We start from the raw sequence: 20,486 nt of genomic DNA, 5'->3' as shown, positions 1-20,486 counted from the left end.
GCTCTCTCGATAGGGTCTGCATCAAGAAGCTTATGCACACGGGATGAATTTCTGTCAACTGAAATTCCATCTTCCATAACCTTCAGATTTTTACTACCCAGACCTTAGGGCACGGGTGTCGAACTCTGGGCCTGGAGGGCTGCGGTGGCTACAGGTTTTCATTCTAACCCTTTCCCTAATAAGTGACCAGTTTTTACTGCTAATTAACTTGTTTTCCCTTCATTTTAATAGCTCTGTTTTTAAGGATTCAGTGCTCTGAATTGATTCTTTTCTTCATTAAATGGCAGCCAAACAGAAATGAGATATGAAATGAGCCAACAGATCACCAGCTAAACTGGGGCTTCAAACTCCTGCCAATTTCACTCCAACCAGTTCCTTAATGAGAAGCCAATTCTTGCTGATAATTAAACCAATTACTTAATTCCACAACTTGTTGCTGCTCTCATTCTGCCACAGTGTCACAAGAACGAGACATGGACAGATAAAGAGTTGGGGCAGCCACCCGTATATTGTGGTATCCTGGCTGCAAAGTCGTTTTCTTGTAAAATACAGAGCACTGAAGTGCATACAACCGAGTCCAAAACAAGACTGAGGAAACAAAGGAAAGGGGGCAGGTTTTAAAGGGGGAGACAGGAAGTGAGGTCGTATGGATCTGGCACGTGGTCTTCCACCATTGGCTCGTAGCCGGAGGTGACATCAGAGGGACTGGAGCTGGTGTGGCCGAGTTCCATTGGCTCAGTCCCGGAAGTGATGTCAGGAGATCCAGGTGAAATCCCCCGGGGATGGTCTACAGGCAACGGAGAAAAGAGTCAGTGCACTCTGCCACACCCGGCATGCCTCGAACTGCCTTCACTCAAGCCCTTTAGCTGCCTCCCATGCGCGTGTGTGACAAGGCCCCCTTAGCCCAGACCCGGCGGGTGGGCGACCTAACCGAGAGGTCGTGAACCGAGAAGGGCATCAGCGTTGGCGTGGAGGCGCCCGGCGATGAGCGGCGAAAACTTATGCGGCTGCAGGTCAAGAAACCACCGGGTGACCAGCGGATTCGACTCCTTGTGGAGGGCCATCCACTGTAGGGGTGCATGGTCCGTGACAAGGGTGAATTCCGCCCAACAGGTAGTACCTCAGCTGAGTAATCGCCCATTTAATCGCCAGAGCCTCCCTCTCCACCGCAGCATACCTGGTCTCCCGGTCCAACAGTTTCCGGCTCAGGAACATGATGGGGTGCTCCACACCATCGACGCTTTGGCTCAGCACGGCGCCCAGGCCTGTGTCCGAAGCGTCCGTCTGGAGGATGAAAGGCAAAGAAAAGTTAGGTGCCATCAAAACAGGTGTGGACGTAAGGGCCTGCTTTAAGTCACCAAATGCAGCGCCTGTTTTTTCAGTCCATGCCACAATGTTCGGGGCCCTCTTCTTTGTTAAATCAGTCAAGGGCGCCGCTCTCTCCGAAAACCGAGGTACAAACCGGCGGTAGTACCCGGCTAACCGAAAGGCTTGGACCTGCCGCTTGGTTGTGACGGGGCCATTTCAGAATGGCATCAATTTTGGAGCACTGTGGCCTTACGGTACCCCGACCCACCAGGTAGCCTAAATATTTGGCCTCGCTTAATCCGAAGAAGCATTTCCTGGGATTAATCCGGAGCCCGGCCTCACCAAGTGTCCGTAATACCGCTTGGACATGCTGTAGGTGTTCCTTCCATGTGCTGGAATAGATGACCACGTCATCCAGGTAGGCAGCACTGTATGAGTTATGAGGCCGAAGCACTTTGTCCACCAGGCGCTGAAAGGTTGCTGGAGCCCGTGTAACCCAAATGGAAGGACACGATACTGCCAGTGTCCGCTAGGGGTACTAAGCGCGTTTTTCCTTGGAGTCCGTTAAAGGAACCTGCCAGTACCCTTCGTCATGTCAAGTGTGGTCAGGTATTGAGCCTGTCCAAGCCTCTCGAGGAGGTCGTCCGCAGCGTGGCATTGGATAAGCATCAAATTGGGAGACTTGATTAAGCCGACGGAAGTCATTGCAGAACCTCCAACTTCCGTCAGGCTTACCGGCGAGCACAATGGGGCTGGACCAGGGACTATAACTTTCCTCAATCACACCTAGCTCCAGCATGCGCTTGATCTCAAGCTCCACTTCAGCCTTTTTGCCTCGGGAAGGCGATCACGGGCGTTCTCGGACAACAACCCGGGCTCTGTCACGATGTTGTGCTCAATCAGAGAGGTCCTTCCGGGGTTCTCACTGACTACCTCCCGAACGGTCCGGATAACTGTTTCCAGCTCCTGCGCTGTCTGGGACTTAAGTCCGTGCGAAGTTAAGGTCGTGTGTGTGGCGAAGAGTGGCGGGGCTGGCGGAGGAGGGATCGGGGTCCCTGTCCTTCCACGGTTTCAGCAGGTTCACATGATAAACCGCTCCTTTGGCCGGCGATTGGGTTGACTCACCAAATAGTCGACCAGTCCCTTCCTCTCCTTAACCGTAGGGGCCCTGCCAGTGGGCAAGCAATTTAGAGTGGGAGGTAGGCACTAGGACCATGACCCGATCTCCGGGCGGAACTCCCGAAGAGGCGTGCAGCGGTTGTAGTACCGGGCCTGTGCTGCTTGAGCCTCCTCCATGTGACTTTTAAGGACAGGCCGAATCTTTCCAAATCTATCGCGTAACTGCGCGATATACTCCAGTATGTTTGTGGAGGGAAGAGCCTCTTCTTCCCAGCCTTCTTTCAAAATATCTAATATGCCCGAGGTTGTCGCCCGTACAGTAGTTCAAAGGGGAGAACCCGTGGAGGCTTGTGGGACTTCCGATAGGCAAAAGGACGAGGGGAGGAGCTGATCCCAGTTCCTTCCATCCTCGCTGACCACCTTACGCAGCATTTGCTTGAGAGTTTGATTAAACCTCTCTACTAATCCGTCGGTTTGAGGATGATACACGAGGTCTTTAAATGCTTTATTTTCAGTAATCTGGCAGTCTCCTTGAGCGTTTCCGAGGTGAAGGGGGTCCCCTGGTCTGTCAAGACTTCTTTGGGGATCCCCAGCGCGAATACCCTAGTAATTCCGTGCGATGGCTTTAGAGGTAGCTGGCGCAGCGGAACAGCTTCGGGTATCGTGTAGCGTAATCCACGAGGACTAAAATGTACTTGTGTCCTCGGGCTGAGGGCTCCAGGGGTCCCACCAGGTCGACCCGATTCTGTGGAAGGAGCGTCAATCAGTGGAATAGGAACGAGAGGAGCACGGTCCCTCCTAGGAATTTGTGCAGTTGACACTCCGGGCAGGAAGCGCCAAAGCGGCGAACCTCCTCATTAATTCCTGGCCAGTAGAAGCGGGCTTGATCCGCTCCAGAGTTTTGGTGCCCAGGTGGCCACCTAGGAGGTGGGCGTGTGCTAGCTCGCAGACCTGCCGCGGAAGGTGCGCGGCACCAGCAGCAGCCTCGTCTCCTGCCCGTCATGCATTGCTACGGTAAAGGAGGTCATTATCTAGCACAAAGTAGGGGCCCTGTGGCATCGACTTATTAGGTCGCTGGCCATTGACAAGGACCACTGCATTTTTTACAAACTTCAGGGAGTCATCATTCCATTGCTCCCTTCTAAAAGAAGCGGCGTTTCTTTAAATTGGAACCGCAACACGGAGAGAGGGTCAGCGTCGACCTCAATGGGCGTGGTTTCTTCCCGCTCCGCCGCGTCGTTGGTGGATGGCGTGTTAGCCAGCGGCGGCCGGGAGTTGCCACGTCAGTCAGGCGACGCCGTCTCTCTCTGCCGGCTGATTACGGCGTGGAGGCAGCTTGAGGCGGGTTATCTCCGTCCATAACGAGGCCCAAATTAACCCGGGAGTGGTATGTGTCTCACGCTTTTGATTTTAGACCAGTCCGCCCTAGTATCACCGGGTGTGGAGGATCAGGTAGGACGCTACGGTGAGTTCTGAACTGACCCTCCGTAACTGATGACACAGCGGCGGACCTGTACCAGCGGATGTCTCCGTGGACACAGGTTATACCGGTCTTAAATTTTAGCCACTGTTGCGGTTGCACAAAGCGGCGGGCAACAATGGAAATGTTGCTGCGGTCGAACAAACCTGTGGTCTTGTGTCCGTTGGCGATCACCACGCCAGTATGTGGGACCGCCAGCGGATTAGCGAGAGCACACCAACCCCTCCTCGCCCTCCACCTGCATTCCTCCTTGCCCCAAGCGGTTTTGCGCCCAGCGGCCCGCGGACGCCGTCTGAGCTCCGGATTGTACAGGGAGGGGCTAGGTCTTGGCATACCCGGCTGGGTTTGACATGAGGGCGGTTCTGCTCCCCCAGAGTGTGAGGCCGCCCTCTGCGTCTCCATAAGCTCTATGAGCTCAGACATGTTCTTAAACCGCTCGCCCCAAACCGGCTGGGTGAAGCCACGGGGAAGCGCTTCCAGGAGCAGATAGCAAGCTACCTGCTCTATTATTTGGTAGGCGTGTTTTCAAATGGCGTAGCCAATGCCCTACCATTGCCCATAAGGACCAGGCTTGTCTGTTGGTCGGCGCTCAGGGTCCAACCTCCATTTTTATTTTATTCACCTGCCAGTCTGGGGCACCCCTAGGTGGTAAATGGGGCTTTGGTTTCGCAGGGAGGCAGGCACTCTCCCCCAGGAGAGCATACTGAGTCCCTTTTGCCTCCCCCCTCCAGGGCAGCCCAATTCTGTGAGCCCCACCCGCACACTCCCTGGCCTCTCCAGATGGCCTAGTTATGAGTGCTGGGAGCGGAGCCCGCACCGGGTCACGCCGACCAGGGGCACCCTCCCGCCTGAAGACTCGGCCCGATACGCTCCCACCTGGGTATATTGCAGGTCCTGTCCCCTTCTCTTCTGGGACTTCTCCATCCTGCCAACTACGCCACTGTCACAAGAACGAGACATGGACAGATAAAGAGTTGGGGCAGCCACCCGTATATTGTGGTATCCTGGCTGCAAAGTCGTTTTCTTGTAAAATACAGAGCACTGAAGTGCATACAACCGAGTCCAAAACAAGACTGAGGAAACAAAGGAAAGGGGGCAGGTTTTAAAGGGGGAGACAGGAAGTGAGGTCGTATGGATCTGGCACGTGGTCTTCCACCATTGGCTCGTAGCCGGAGGTGACATCAGAGGGACTGGAGCTGGTGTGGCCGAGTTCCATTGGCTCAGTCCCGAAGTGATGTCAGGAGATCCAGGTGAAATCCCGGGGATGGTCTACAGGCAAGGAGAAAAGAGTCAGTGCACTCTGCCACACCCGGCATGCCTCCGAACTGCCTTCACTCAAGCCCTTTAGCTGCCTCCCATGCGCACGTGTGTGACAATGGTTAGAATGAAAACCTGCAGCCACTGTGGCCCTCCAGGACTGGAGTTCGACACCCCTGCCTTAGGGGCTGTGGTTTACTTGATTGGAGGTGAGGGTGAGTTGCCTTCTGTGGGTGGTTTATCAGAGCTAGGGAATAGAAAAGAGAAGATATGGTTAGCTTTTTTGCCCACTCCTGTGCTGGTAGGTTATTGGATACCTTGTTTGAGCTTGGAAAGTGATCCTCAGGTACTCATGTGTGACACATTTCAAAATGTCACTTGTCCCTTCTGAAGCAAGGTTAGTATTTTCTGTGGCAAATGAAATGGAAAGCTGCATTACAGTATTACAACAGTATTTTCAATTACGAATAAGGCAGACAAGCTCAACAACAAAGAAACCAACCGCACAGCAAACAAATTGTTCTTTGACCAATATTTTTTAGTCGGCTTTAATAGCTTTCCACTGGCTCAGACTGTCATGAATGAAAAACCAAGCCTTGATAAAGTTATTGAACTAATGAAAAGCATACTTGATACTCCAAAGAGCCCTAAAAAAATTAAGAAAATCAAGTGCTATTACACTATTCAGTATGCATCCAATTAAAAGTAAATCCACCATAATGATTGAAAATAAACAGTGAAAGAGCAAATGTTGAATTGATTGCCAAACACTATTAATAAGAGCACCTTGAGGACAATTCCAGTGACCTGAGACGAAGACTGGACTCCTTTGGTACTGTGTCTCTCCGGAGAATCCTTGGGTACCGTTGGTTTGACTTTGTGTTGAATGAGTGGTTGCTCATGGAGTCCCTAGTGAGGCACATTACCTGCATTGTGAGGGAGCATCAGTTACGGCACTACAGCCATGTGGCGTGTTTTCCCAAAGGTGATCCAGCTCGTAAGATCTTCATTTTTGGGGACCCAAGTGGTTGGACCAGGCCAAGGGGTAACCCATGTAACACCTGGCTACAGTGCAGCAGTGCATGCTCTCTAACTTGACTTGACTTGACTTGAGGACAATCACCTTCTGTTTTGTTTAATTGTTTTATTAGATTTTTAGCTTACAAATTTCATAGACTCTACAAAGATAGTGTAGACAAAATCTTTAGATTGTTGGAGTCAATTCTCCTGTCTAAAGCTTACAAAATCTTTCCTGGGTCAGTCAAACCTAAGACTTTATTTCATTATTTGAGTTCTCAATGGGGCTTTGTTTAGGTCATGAATTCAAATTTTCTATTAATTTTTTGATTTGGTTTCATGTGTTTAAATCACACCATGTCCTTAAGCATATTTACCTGTTGTTTTATTGTCTCTGTTCATATGTCCATTTTTGTACCATATTAATATGTGAATATCTTTTATGTAAATTTTATGTTAAAAGTCAATGCCTCCATGCAACTGTTGCCATTATTATGCCTTTGTCCAGAAATGGTTTCATAAGCTTCAGCTTAGTCTCGGAAAGTCTTTCTCCCATGGGGCAACTGGGATCTTTTCCTGAATAAATATAGTTGCGTAGGGTGCGACAGGAGCTTCCACCTGCAGCTAAAGTCACTTCAGTACACATGTACTGTCAGCATGCCTGTGCCGATCAAACACAAGAAGCTCTGCAGTCCACTTGTGACTTTACGCTGTAGGAAGATGCATAAATAAATCAAGGTAAATAACATTCGGTCTGGCTTTTATATAAGTAACATATAGTATACATGTTTTTTTATAACGACCATCACAAAACATTATCACAAACTAGACTTTACGCGATACTTGGTGAGCTCTGTAAGGCCTGCTTTTTCTTTGAAGTACAGGTGTGGGGCAGACTGACTAGAAGGATGAAGCTGGACCTGTTGCTTCATCCAAAAAATGCCATCTTTCACCTTTACACCTGGTGTAGATGCATTGTTCTTATATGTGAGTGGATGTTTCTTGCAGGGAGGGCTTCTGTTCTCTTTCTCCGATGTAGAATCCTCATCTGAGTTCACCTCTGTTATAGCACGTCTTTATCTGAAAACAGCAGTGTCAGAACGGGGCAAGCGTGAACGCGACTGAGACAATAGAACTGAATTTTAAAAAAACAAACGCTAACCTTTACAAATCCCATACATTTACACCGGCTGTTACAGACTCAAATCAAATGTATGTTTTTACTGTATAATAGTAACAATAAGAGCAGCTCACTACTCAAAATATTTATTTTGTGACATGGCAAGGCTCGAACCCGTGACTTGTTGATTATGAGTCAGCAGTTCTTACCACTGTACTACGAAAGAAGTCATGACAATGAAGTACACTAACCTGATTTCTTTTTCTTTGGTTATAGTCTCTTATAAAAGTGCACTTGTTTTGTTATATTTGTATCTTTTGTGAAAGTGCATATTTGATATTTGGACTTCAGTCTTCACACATTATACTCTTCATGTCAAAATGTTATCGTTAGTACTAAAACATTAAATAAGTTTGTCTTTTTGGCATGTGTTCAACATTTATTGCATTGCCTGTCATCCTACACTTACATAGATCTTTGTAGACACAGAACACATATGAAATGCATTTGTTCCAAATAACGATATATTATTTACCCTTCCACTGGGATTTATCATTAGGAAACATAATGTTAATTTTCACTCGTTCGCAGATGACACCCAGTTATACCTTTCTTTTTAATCAAATGAAGTTTCTCCGATGTTGTCTTTAATTAGTTGTGTTAGTGAATTAAAGGAGTGGATGGATGAGAACTACTTGTCTTTAAACACTGATAAAACAGACATTAATTATCGGTGTGAATGATGTTGATCACAACAATACTTTGTCATCATTTAGCTCAGTTGGAATCACCATTAATTTTACTGAATCAGCCCGCAATCCAGGAGTTATCTTTGACTCTAGCATGTCTGTTTCTTCCATCTTAAAAATGTTGGGAAATGAAGGCACTAAATAAACAGGATTCTGAGAAATTAATTCATGCATTTATTTCTAGTAGGACTGACAACCGCAATGCGGTGTTCACTGGATGTTCAAACTGTTCTTTATACAGCCTCCAGTTGATCCAAAATGCTGCTGCAAGAATTATTACAAGAACAAGAAAATATGAACACATAACTCCAGTTCTTTAATCCTTACAATGGCTCCCAGTTAAGTTTAGGTCAGATTTCAAAATCCTCCTTTTAACATATAAAGTCTTAAATGGCTGAGGTCCGGCTTACTTGTCTGAACTTATCATGACTTACAAACCAGAGCGTACATTAAGATCTCAAAATGCCGGTCTGCTTATGATTCCAAGGATTAATAAAATAACAGTGGGAGGTCGAGCTTTTGGTTACAGGGCCTCTAAACTGTGGAATGGTCTGCCTGCTATTATAAGAGATGCCCCTTTGGTCTCAGCTTTCAAATCCCGGCTGGAGACTCACGACTTCAGTTTAGCATATCCTGACTAGAGCTGCCAATTAACTGTACAGACTGCATCTCTATTGTTAGTCATTAGCACTAAAACATAAGTAACATGATAGTTATAATTTGTTACTAACCCTCACCTATTCTGTTTCTCTTCTTGGTACTCATATGTAGCACTTAGTGCCATGGCCCACCTGCCAAGTTGTTTTGCCTGCCTAAGATAAAGTCATTTCTGATGGAGGATCGAAGGAATCGTCGGGTAGGGGAATGCTTTCATTGGGTTGGCCAGCTCAGCGCTGTCTCAGCTGTGGAATGGCCAACTGGGAGAGGCAGCTTGATGGCTGAGGCCTCCAGGACTCTAAACAAATCCAAATCATATCATGTGATATCATCTACTATTAAATTATGCTCCGTACTTGTAATAGTTTTATTATTATATTGTATTAAGGATTGTGTTCTCTTCTGTGTATTTTATTGTATTGATACCCTTCTTTTTGACACCCACTGCATGCCCAACCTACCTGGAAAGGGGACTTGAACAGAAAATTTCTCTCTATGCAGATGATATGGTACTGTATATATCAGACCCACAAAATACTGTGCCTGCAGTCCTAACAGCACCTACAGAATTTCAAAAGATTTCTGGTCTCAGAATTAATTTGAATAAAAGTGTGCTCTTTCCAGTGAATTCTCAAGCATACAATATTAGATTGGACACCTTCCCTTTTATCATCACAGATCAGTTTAAATACCTAGGGGTAAATATCACAAGTAAATATAAAGCTCTTTATCAACAAAATTTCGCTGTCTATATGGAAAAAAATAAGCAAAACTTGCATAGATGGGTAACACTTCATCTCACTTTAGCTGGACAAATTAACATTGTTAAGATGAATATCCTTCTTAAGCTTCTCTTTTTATTTTTTAAAACATTCCAATATACATCAATAAATCATTTTTTAAGCAATTAGATTCAACCATAACCTCATTTATTTGGATCTCAAAACATCCACGTATCCAAAGAGCGACCCTACAAAGACAAAAGGCAGAAGGTGGCATGGCTCTACCTAACTTGCAGTTTTATTACTGGGCAGCAAACATACAAGCCATAAAAACCTGGACACAAATAGATGAACATACACAGGCCTGGTCCGCAATAGAAATAAAATCCTGCAGTACTTCTTTATATTCCCTGCTTTGTGCCCCAATAAATGCAAGTTATCGCCTATATACTAATAACCCAATTGTGCTTCGCTCACTCAGAATATGGAACCAATGTAGGAAGCATTTTAAGATAGAGAAGCTTTTATCTGTGGCACCTCTGCACAAGAACCACCTTTTTCCACCTTCTCAAAGGTATGCAGTTTTTAATATCTGGAAAAAATTTGGGATTAAATCACTTAGAGATCTGTACATAGACAACGTCTTTGCATCATACGAACAATTACATTCCAAATTTAACTTTCCAGCAACACATTTCTTTCACTATCTTCAAAATAGAAACTTTGTTAAACAGAACCTGCCTGAGGACTCAAATTTCTGCAATATATAAAACCATTTTACAGTCCTCCCTTTCAAAGATCCAAGAAGACAGTTTGAAAAAGATCTTACACTCAATATCTCAGAAAAGGAGTGGAATGTAGCAATGCAGAGAATTCACTCGGGATCCAGATGTGCAAAGCTTACAATTATTCTACTCAAAATTATATATCGAGCACATCTGTCTCTTTTAAAATTGTCCAAAATGTTTCCAGGACAATTGAACGCTGAATCAAGTTCCAGCCTCACTGGGTCACATGTTTTGGGCCTGCACCAAGTTAACATCATTCTGGACCAAAATCTTTAAATGCCGTTCAGACAGCCTTGGTGTTACAATCCCTCCTAATCCACTAACAGCTGTGTTTGGTGTTCTTCCAGATGGGTTTAAAGTGGAGAAGGACAAACAAACTGTGATTGCCTTTACTACACTATTGGCACGCAGACTTATCTTGCTCAACTGGAAGTATCCTAACACTCCTCTTTTAAGTCAGTGGGTAACTGATGTTTTATATCATGATATCATGATGTTTTATATATTTATTTGAAATTGGAAAAAATGTAATTCTCGCTTAGAGGATCAGAACTTTTTCAAAACCTGGCAGGATCTAATCAATAACATTTTAGAATAAGCTTTTAAAGGACTGAGGAAGCAGATTCTCTCCCCATTTCTTTTTCTTCTCCATTTATCTTTATCTGCTTGCTAAACTTATCTGTTTACTTATTTTTACTAGCTTTAAGTTTTACTCTGTTGGCCATGCTCTCTTTCTCAGGGGTGGGGGTTGATTTGTTTTCAATACTATTTTTGTAAAAATGTTTCTATTTGTATGGAATGATTACAATAAGGGCGGCACGGTGGTAGTGCTGCTGCCTCACAGTTAGGAGACTGGGGTTTGCTTCCCGGGTCCTCCCTGGGTGGAGTTTGCATGTTCTCCCCGTGTCTGCGTGGGTTTCCTCCCACGGTCCAAAGACATGCAGTTTAGGTGCATTGGCAGTTCTACATTGTCCCGAGTGTGTGTGTGTGTGTGCGCGCCCTGCAGTGGGCTGGTGCCCTGCCAGGGGTTTGTTTCCTGCCTTGTGCTGTGTGTTGGCTGGGATTGGCTCCAGCAGACCCCCGTGACCCTGTAGTTAGGATATAGCGGGTTGGATGATGGATGATTATAATAAAATCAATAAAATTTAAAGCAAAATGTGACTGTTCTACTTTTAAATGTATCTTATCACTGAACTATCTTAAAAAACTTTTAAAAATGTCATAAATCCAAATGCATTGGCTTTATCAAGAGTATGATGTTGTATTATGCCTGAAGAAAATGTGAGATGAGGTTACTGATAACAGGAAACATCTTTAGAAAAAGGAAACATTTAAATTTTGTTATAAAGTAAACCAATAAATCAAGGTTAACATGAAAACCGCACTTGTAAACTATTGCATAATCTTGCAAACCCTTTGTAACAGCCATGATAACTGCCATAAGGTAAACAGCTTTATATAAAAGAGTGAGTTTAGGCCTTTAGCAAGTAAGTGGGATCTTTGTAAGTTCTTCTTACATTGCTAGTGTGTATTGTGCTGTGTACAATCGGTACATTTTGGTCTATATTTTAATTATATTTTGCTCAAGACAAAAGAACAGGTGAACTTAAATACAGGTCACTTGAAAGAACAGTTAACATCAAGGTGATCTGTTTTCCTGAACTGTACCAATATCTGTCAGAGTGCCATCTGTTTGAACTGAGCAGGAATTCAGGAGATGCCTCAAGCTGTATTGATGATTTTATCACCTGTGAACTGCAGGGCATCAGGACTAAATTGGTTTACAGCTTGAGACAGGAAATTGTTAAAACATCAAAAACTTTATTGCTTGGGAAATTAATTACTCTAACAGATTAAAGAGTTTGAGAAAATACATCCATCATATTGACAGCCAGCCAATCAGAGTATGCAATAATCACGTGTTGCAAAACCCTTGCGTAGAAATTTATAATAAATATGCCTCGTCTGAGAGCGACATCATAAGAAGAAGAGGAAACAGAGACAGCAGAAGAGGCCGCCAGCAATGTGCGGCCATTTCCATTTGATCGTCAGAAAAGCATCTCATGAACAACTACAAGAGCTAGATCAGCTAGAGCACAAGCCACCTAGAACATTCGTCTTTGACATCTTTAACTTTTCGTAACCCTTTTCTAAAGACTATACATATCCAGACTTTGCTATTCACATTTTCTTTTATGCTTTTCTCTACTGGTATTATTCCTCGTTAATAAATACCACATTGTTTTCAACAGCACCTGGAGCAGTACGGAAGTGCCGTATGATACAAACTGAAAGGTCTATTGAGCTGTGGACGAAGACCTCTGTCCAAAAATGAACAGTGCGTTAAAGTAAAACATTTATTGGTTGATAAATGGCCTAAAGCCAGGGATGTTGAGCCTTTGTATGTCAGAATATATTCTTGGAGACCAAAGGTAATATTTAGGTCTGAGATATATCTAAGACATTGTATGTTGTTCGTGCCGATGATAAGTAAGTCTCTTGGAGTACTAGGGAAAGCGGACTGTGCATTATTCATACAGAACTTGTGTGGATTAAAGTTGCATGATTTTACACCTTTGGTACAGTACTTTTGTGGCTAGCATCTGTGTGTATGTGTATATCTATGTAAGTGTGTGTTAATATTAAGGTGTGACAGTAGACCAACTTGGTAATGAATCTGATGAGTACACTTATCCCTGAAGAAAACAAGTAAAGGGTAAGTAGAGGGAAATACCACGATAACAGAGTGTGGCTATACTTCATTTACTGTATATACGGTATTAAGTTGCAGTGTACTGCCTTGGGCAGGGAGGAAGCATTTTCTTATTCACCTTCTACAGGGTGGCCCACGAAAAAGTAGCCCACCTCCCTGGCGAAAAAAGGCACCCTTCCATAAAGAAAGAAAGAACTTGAAATGCAAAAATCTTTACTCACTCTTTACAGAAAGTGCTGAAAATGATTCTTTGTGGAATGGAATACATGTCGCTCAACTCGTACTCACATGTTTGCACTACGTCTACACAGCTTTCGTGATGAGGGTAGTCAATCGGCGCGCCACTCTGGAAGGAAGGCGGGTTACTTTTTCGTGGGCCACCCTGTATAATGAAAATAACTTGGGGATACATTGCCTTCTCTTAATAGTCAAGTCGATTCAACAGACAAAAAAGTATTCAAACCCCTTCAGTGTCCTCACACTTTATTTTGTTGTAGATATAACTTTAAATTGATAAATTTACCATTTTCCCTATCAATCTACACTCAATAACTCATAATGACAAAGTGAAAGCACCCCAAATTGTTGTCAGGTACACCCAGTTTTCTTTATTGAATCTTGAGATGTCTCTAGAATTTGATTGGAGTCCACCTGTGGCAAATTGAATTGACTGGACATCGTTTAGAAAGGCACACACCTGTGCATATAAGATCCTACAATTAACACTGCATGTCAGGACAAAAAACAAGCCATGATGTCCAAGGGAACCTTCTGAAGACATCTGTGATGTAACTGTGGAGAGTCATGGATCAGGGCAAGAGTATAATACCATTTCTTAAGCTTTGAGGGATCCCAAGAGCATAGTGGTCTCAATAATTGTGAAATGGAAGAAGTTTGTAACCACCAGGGCATTTCCTAGAGTTTTCCATCTGGCCAGATTGAGTAACTGGGAAACAAGGGCCATGGTCGGGAATGTGACCACGAACCCAATGGTTACTCTAACAGAGCTTTTGAATTCCTCTGCTAAGACTGGAGAACCTATCAGAAAGACCACCATCTCAGCAGCACTCCACTGATCAGCCCAGAATTTGCCAAAAAGCATTTAATGGACTCTGAGAGCAGGAGGATAGACTCTTTAATCTAATGAGGCAAAAACTAGGCAGTTCCGGCCCCCACTGTCACAATGGTTGATTGGAGGCAACATTTAAAAGTATGTTAGAAAACAAATTCATGAAAATATTAGTATGTTTGAGAATAAATTTAGAGCACTTGGTGCTCAGTTTGAAGATGTTAAGCAAATGTTCACGACTCATATTAAAACATTTGAAAAATTGGCATCCACTGCTGACGAAAAAGCAGTGGCTATAAAACCCGAATGCAAAGTGTTTGGAGACAGACTAACTGTGCTGGAAGATGGATATAGAAGAAATAATATCAGAATTGAATGTCTCCCTGAAAACAGTGAAAGTTCAAACCCAATGAAATTCATACCTGAACTATTCTCTAAAATAATGAGAGAGGACTTTAAATCAGACACGAGATATCAGCCGCTTATTGCATACATGGGTCAAATACCTCAAAAAATAGAAGCCTTATTGTTCATTTCAACAAGTTACAATCTAAAGTAAATCTGATGTCACTTTTCAGACAAATACAAAGGATAATATTTGAAAATAAGCACATTCATATTTTCCCTGATTTCTCACCTTCAACAGCTGACAAAGGTGGCACATTTTACTGCATTGAACAGCACTTACACAAAACTGAATCAGATACAGCCTCTTGTGTCCTGCCAAATTGAGAGTGGATATTCAAGGCAAGTTCTACATTTTTAGTTCTCCGGATGAAGCAGAAAAAGAGCTAAGAAAATTGATACAGACTGTTTCTGAAATATGCTAGTGAGTCACATTGTATCCTGGCAAGGCAAAGAAGATTTTTTCTGCAATTTGGTCCATTCGCAGTGAGACTTTTGCCATAATTATATATTCTATTCCCTTGTCAGCTACTTTTATGTTTTAATTGCCACCCAAATGGGACTGTTTAACATCATTCCCTGTGTTTATTCTTTCAGGATTGTTTAAGATTATATTCTAGGTTTATAGTATTTGGACTGTACTGCCAATAGATATCTCTCCTGTAGTCTTTATACATCACTGCTACAGGGGGGGCGCTTGTGTCGTTTTGAACATACTCTATCTCTAGGCCTGGTACTTCATGATGTTTAGTCTTGCCACACTTGGGGAGGCAAAATGGGGTGGGGGTGGGGGGGAAGCAAGCTATTTCTAATCTATCCTTTTTACCACCACAATTATAAGTGCCAACACAACAATGGCCTTCATAGCCATAACGCCTGGCAAAATTAGAAATTAAGATTAAAGATATTTTATGTAATATTGTACTATTTAATTTAGACTATAAAATGTCAATAAACATTCAGAAGCAATGTCTCTAAGACCAATCAATTAACTTTTTGAGCTGGAAAGTCAGAGTATTCTCTCACCTAACAGGTCTAAACAACAAGATGGTGTTTTTACAGGAGACTCACTTATTAAGCAAAGATCAGTTTCGGTTGCAAAGAGATTGGACTGGCCAAATATTCCACTCCAGCTATACAAAGAAAACCAGAGGTGTGAGAATCTTAACACATAGAACAATTCCATTTGTAGTATCGGAAGTAGTTTCTGACCCTGAAAAACGATATGTGATCGTGATAGGTCAGTCAGTCAGTCATTTTCCGCTGTATCCTAACACAGGGTCTTGGGGGTATGCTGGAATCAAATCAGCCAGCACAGGGTGCAAGGCAGAAACAAATCCCGGGCAGGGAGCCAGCCCACCGCAGGACACACACACACACCCACACACCAAGCACACACTAGGGACAATTTAGGACTGCCAATGCACCTAACCTGCATGTCTTTGTACTGTGGGAGGAAACCGGAGCACCCAGAGGAAACCCTCGCAGACACAGGAAGAACATGCAAACTCCATACAGGGAGGACCCAGGAAGCAAACCCAGGTCGCCTTACTTCGAGCGCTACCACTGCGCTACCATGCTGCCCGATCGTGATAGGTAATATATTTAATTGCAAACTTATTTTGATAAATATCTACACAGCCAATGTGAATAAGAGGGACTTCATCCAAAATGTATTTGCATCTACTCCTAATGTAAGCACTCATAAAATTATAATGCCTGGAGACTTTAATTGTGTTTTAATTCCAGACCTGGATAGGTCTTCAGCTACAGGGGCAAGTTGTCACACCCATGGAGACTGTTACTCAAGAACTGATTATTTCTTTATAGGTAGCAATTTTTTACCTACAATTGGAATCTTGCAAGTATGACACTATTGGTATCTCCGACCACGCACCTCTGATTATGGAGCACAAGGCACTACGCCCTACATACTCATCTCGCAGCTTGTGTCTGTATCCTGTTATTAGCTGACGATGAGAAGTGTACAGAATTTCTATCCAAGCAAATTGATTTTTTTTAGAGATAAATCCATCCTCAGAGGTCTCTTCAGGAATACTCTGGGAAACTTTGAAGGCATTTTTAAGTGACAGATTATTTTATATCTCTCCCACAAAAATAAATCAGAAACCAAGATATCAATAGTGTTTTAAAGCAGAATCCAAGAAGGCATCAGAGTTAATCAATGAAATTACCAGAATACATCAAGAACATTCCAGGGGCCTCATATATAAATGGTGCTTATGCACAAAAATGTTGCGTAAGCCTGCTTCCACGCTCACATTGCGATGTATAAAACCTAAACAAGCTGTAAAGCCTCACACATTTTCACGCTAGGTAAATGCTTGGCGTACGCAATTTCTCCGCTCGGTTTTGCAAACTGGCGGCACCCAGCATCAAAGCAGTGCTTTGGTTCCAGTGTGGTTTCCCTTTCTTTTTTAGATCCACATCCCTGATGCGGCTTTATTATATGCACTGAAATTAACCGCATATTATTTATTAGTTTAAGGCATCTGATTGTAATTAACTGTAATCAAATAATGGTCCACAGAATGGCCAAACTATCAAATTCCATAGCTGCTTTAGTGTTGTTCCTCACAATGCACCACTCAGACTATTTATCCCACTGTATCTGAGTGTGCAATGTGATCGGAAAGAGAATTATCGGTTGTCACACATGTGCGATTAGGAGGCAGTCAAAGAGCCTAAAGGTGAGTGAAATATCACGAGATAGAGGGTCATCACGAGCCAGGTACTTACATAAACCTCTTTTCATTAACAGAAAACCTGAAGAAAAATAATTCCCTCAACTTCCGGGTTCCAAAATGGTGGCGACGACGTCACTTCTGGCCAACCATGATGATGTTATTTCCGGCTCCATCAAATCACCTCGCTTCCGCCGCATCATGATGACGTTGGTTCCGGCTCCTATTGCAGCATCACTTCCTGCCAACCATTTCCTGTTCCATCATCCTTTTTGTTATAAATCTGCCATTTTCTTTCAGTAAAATGTTCATTGCTCTAATCAAGACTTTGAATCACTTTATTTCTTTATTGTCTGTGCGACAATATATGGGGACAGTCCCCAAAACTTTGTTTTTGTGATGTATTATTTTGGCAAGAATAATCACCACAATTGGCATAGCCAGCAGGATTGTTTTTCATCTATTTTATCAAGATGTCAGAAGAACAGGACCTGAATACTGTTCTAAACACCATCATGGGCGATCTACAAACTTTAAAAATTCAAATGGGCGATATGAGGACCCAATTAGCCGAAGCGGAGGCTCATGCTGCTGCAGGGGTACGGACGGAGGTCGCTCGGTCACAGCCCATTGCATTGACTACTCTTACAGAATCAGATGACATCGAAACATATTTTTTGATTTTTGAGCATACCGCTAAGCGGAACGCATGGCTGAGGTCAGAGTGGGCGTACCAACTGGCTCCCTACATGAAGGGAACGACACTATGATTTAACTGAGGAGCAGGCCGCTGATTATGACGCTCTAAAATTAGAGGTGTTCAAGCGCTACGGTGTATCTCCGGAGCAGCAGGCGAGAGAATGGAGGGAGTGGCAGTTCGACCCTGAAAGGCCACTAAGAACCCAGGGCTTTGAGGCTTGGGGGAAAGTTTGTCGCTGGCTATGGCCAGACATCAATAGTTCTAACAAAATGGCCGAGCTGTTAGAGTGTGAGACTTTTGTACATGCCCTCCATATCGGCCAGCAAGTCCGACTGCCCCCACGCCATGTCCCACAGTAGCACAGACCAATACGGGTACCCAATGCGAAGAAATCGATGTCCCATCATCCTCTGCGGGAGCTAGTACAGTTAACGTGGAGGACATGGAGACAGAGGCCCCTCCCCTTGAGGTCGCACAGGACCCAATTCAAGATTTAACTGCCCAATTCCTATTAACACCTTCATCTTTTAAAAGAGAACAATGAAATGATGATTCCTTAAAATTTGCTAGGAATGCAGTAGTATCCACCAAGGGTTATACAACCCTAAATCCCATGCCACTGATGCACTTCTTTGTAATTAAAAATTAATTATTATATAGAGTGGCAGAACACAGTGGTGGAGTGCGAGCATTGTTGTTGATTCCACGCACTTTTCGGTGAGAGTGTGTGTGTTGGCACATGATCACCTTCTAGGGGCCCATTTAGGCTCCGATAAAACTTTAGAGACCTTATAGGCTCCCGGAGGCAAAGAAAGTGGAAGTGGAGTTGGAAATTAGACGAATGCTGGAATTAGGGGTTATTGAGGAAAGCTATAGCCCTTGATCTAGTCCATTTGTCTTAGTTTCTAAACCTGATGGGTCGTGGAGGTTCTGCAATGATTTCCGGTGACTTAATCAGGTCTCTAAATTTGATGCGTATCCCATGCCGCAAGTGGATGATTTACTTGATTCCTAACTACTCTTGACATGACGAAAGGGTATTGACAAATTCCCTCAACGGACTCTGCTAAAGAGAAAACCACTTTTAGTACACCCAGTGGACATTGGCAATACAGGGTCCTTCCTTTTGGCTTGCATGGAGCACCAGCTACGTTTCAACGTCTGGTAGACACACTGCTATGGCCCCACAATTCATATAGTGCCGCCTACCTGGATGATGTAGTCATTTATTCCGGCGCGTGGAAGGACCATGTTTGGCAGGTAAAAACAATACTCTCCACACTAGCATCAGCGGGGCTTCGTATTAATCCGAAGAAATGTTTTTTTGAATTAAGAGAAGCCAAATATTTAAGCTACCTAGTAGGAGGGGGTTGTTGTTAAGCCACAATGTAATAAAAAAGCATTTTTGGGATTGGCAGGTTACTATCGCTGTTTTGTACCGCATTTCTCCGAAATTGCTACACCCTTATCTAATTTAACGTATTTTTGGTATGGGATGATTCGGTTGATAAAGCATTCAGTGACTTAAAATTGGCCCTTACGTCGGCACCTGTGTTAAGATCTCCTGATTTTTCCTTTCATCCTCCAGACCGACGCATCGGCCACATGATTGGGTGCCGTGCTGAGCCAGTGCGTCAACGGTGCTGAACACCCCATTATGTACCTTAGCCGGAAACTGTTGCAACGAAAGACCAAGTATGCTGCGGTAGAACGAGAAGCCTTGGCGATCAAGTGGGCTATCACGTCTTTAAGGTACTACCTACTGGGGGCGTGAGTTTACTCTGGTGACGGATCATGCCGCTTTACAGTGGATGTCCCTTCATCGTGAGTCTAACCCTCGCATCACTAGGTGGTTTTTGGATCCTTAGCCTTCCTTGCAGGCCAACTCAGATGCTCTCTCTTGTGTCCATGACCTCTCGGTGCAGGTCGCCCGACCTGATGGGTCTAGGCTGAGGGGGGGTCATGTCACACATGTGCGATTAGGAGGCAGCCAAAGAGCCTAAAGGTGAGTGAAATATCACAAGATAGAGGGTCATCACGTGGTACTTACCTAAACCTGTTTTCATTAACAGAAAACCTGAAGAAAAATAATTCCCTTAACTTCCGGGTTCCAAAATGACCGCAATGACGTCACTTCTGGCTCCATGAAATCACCTCACTTCCGCCGCAGCATGATGACGTTGGTTCCAGTTCCTGCTGCAACATCACTTCCTGCCAACCATTTCCTGTCCCATCATCTTTTTGTTCTAAATCCGCCATTTTCCTTCAGTAAAATATTCATTGCTCTAATCAACACATTGAATCACTTTATTTATTTATTGTCTGTACGACAATATACGGAGACGGTCCCCAAAACTTTGTTGTTGTGATGTTTTATTTTGGCAAGAATAATCATCACACGTTATTCAGCATCAAGCACACGTTGCCTCAGCCATACTGTCTATTGAACAGCTCTTAAAAGGCAAAATCTTCAGAGCCTTTCCTGTAGGGACATCGCGGTTCAGAAACAATTTCATCCCAAGAACTATAAACGCACTCAATCAGTCCATTAAGTGCTCCTTGTAGAACTGTTTGTACTTATTAGTACAATCACCTCACTGTAAACTTGAGATACATTTAATAATATTGCACAACCTGAGCCACTTTATAAAGCACATATTTACATATGATATCCTTT

At 43.8% G+C, this 20,486-nt stretch overlaps 1 gene segment (V, D, J or C); it reads left to right on the top strand.

The window, feature by feature from the left end:
- LOC120523672 overlaps positions 1–20,486 on the top strand; it is an 826,057-nt gene that overhangs the window by 639,891 nt on the left and 165,680 nt on the right. The window contains 1 exon segment of the C gene segment in view: positions 11,038–11,047. Within this exon segment, the coding sequence occupies positions 11,038–11,047 (10 nt within the window).

The sequence above is a fragment of the Polypterus senegalus genome, chromosome 1, assembly GCF_016835505.1.
Source record: "Polypterus senegalus isolate Bchr_013 chromosome 1, ASM1683550v1, whole genome shotgun sequence".
In the NCBI taxonomy this organism is placed as follows: Eukaryota; Metazoa; Chordata; class Cladistia; order Polypteriformes; family Polypteridae; genus Polypterus; species Polypterus senegalus.
The sequence above is the reverse complement of the archived record's forward strand: the minus strand, read 5'-3'. Positions and strand labels throughout refer to the sequence as shown.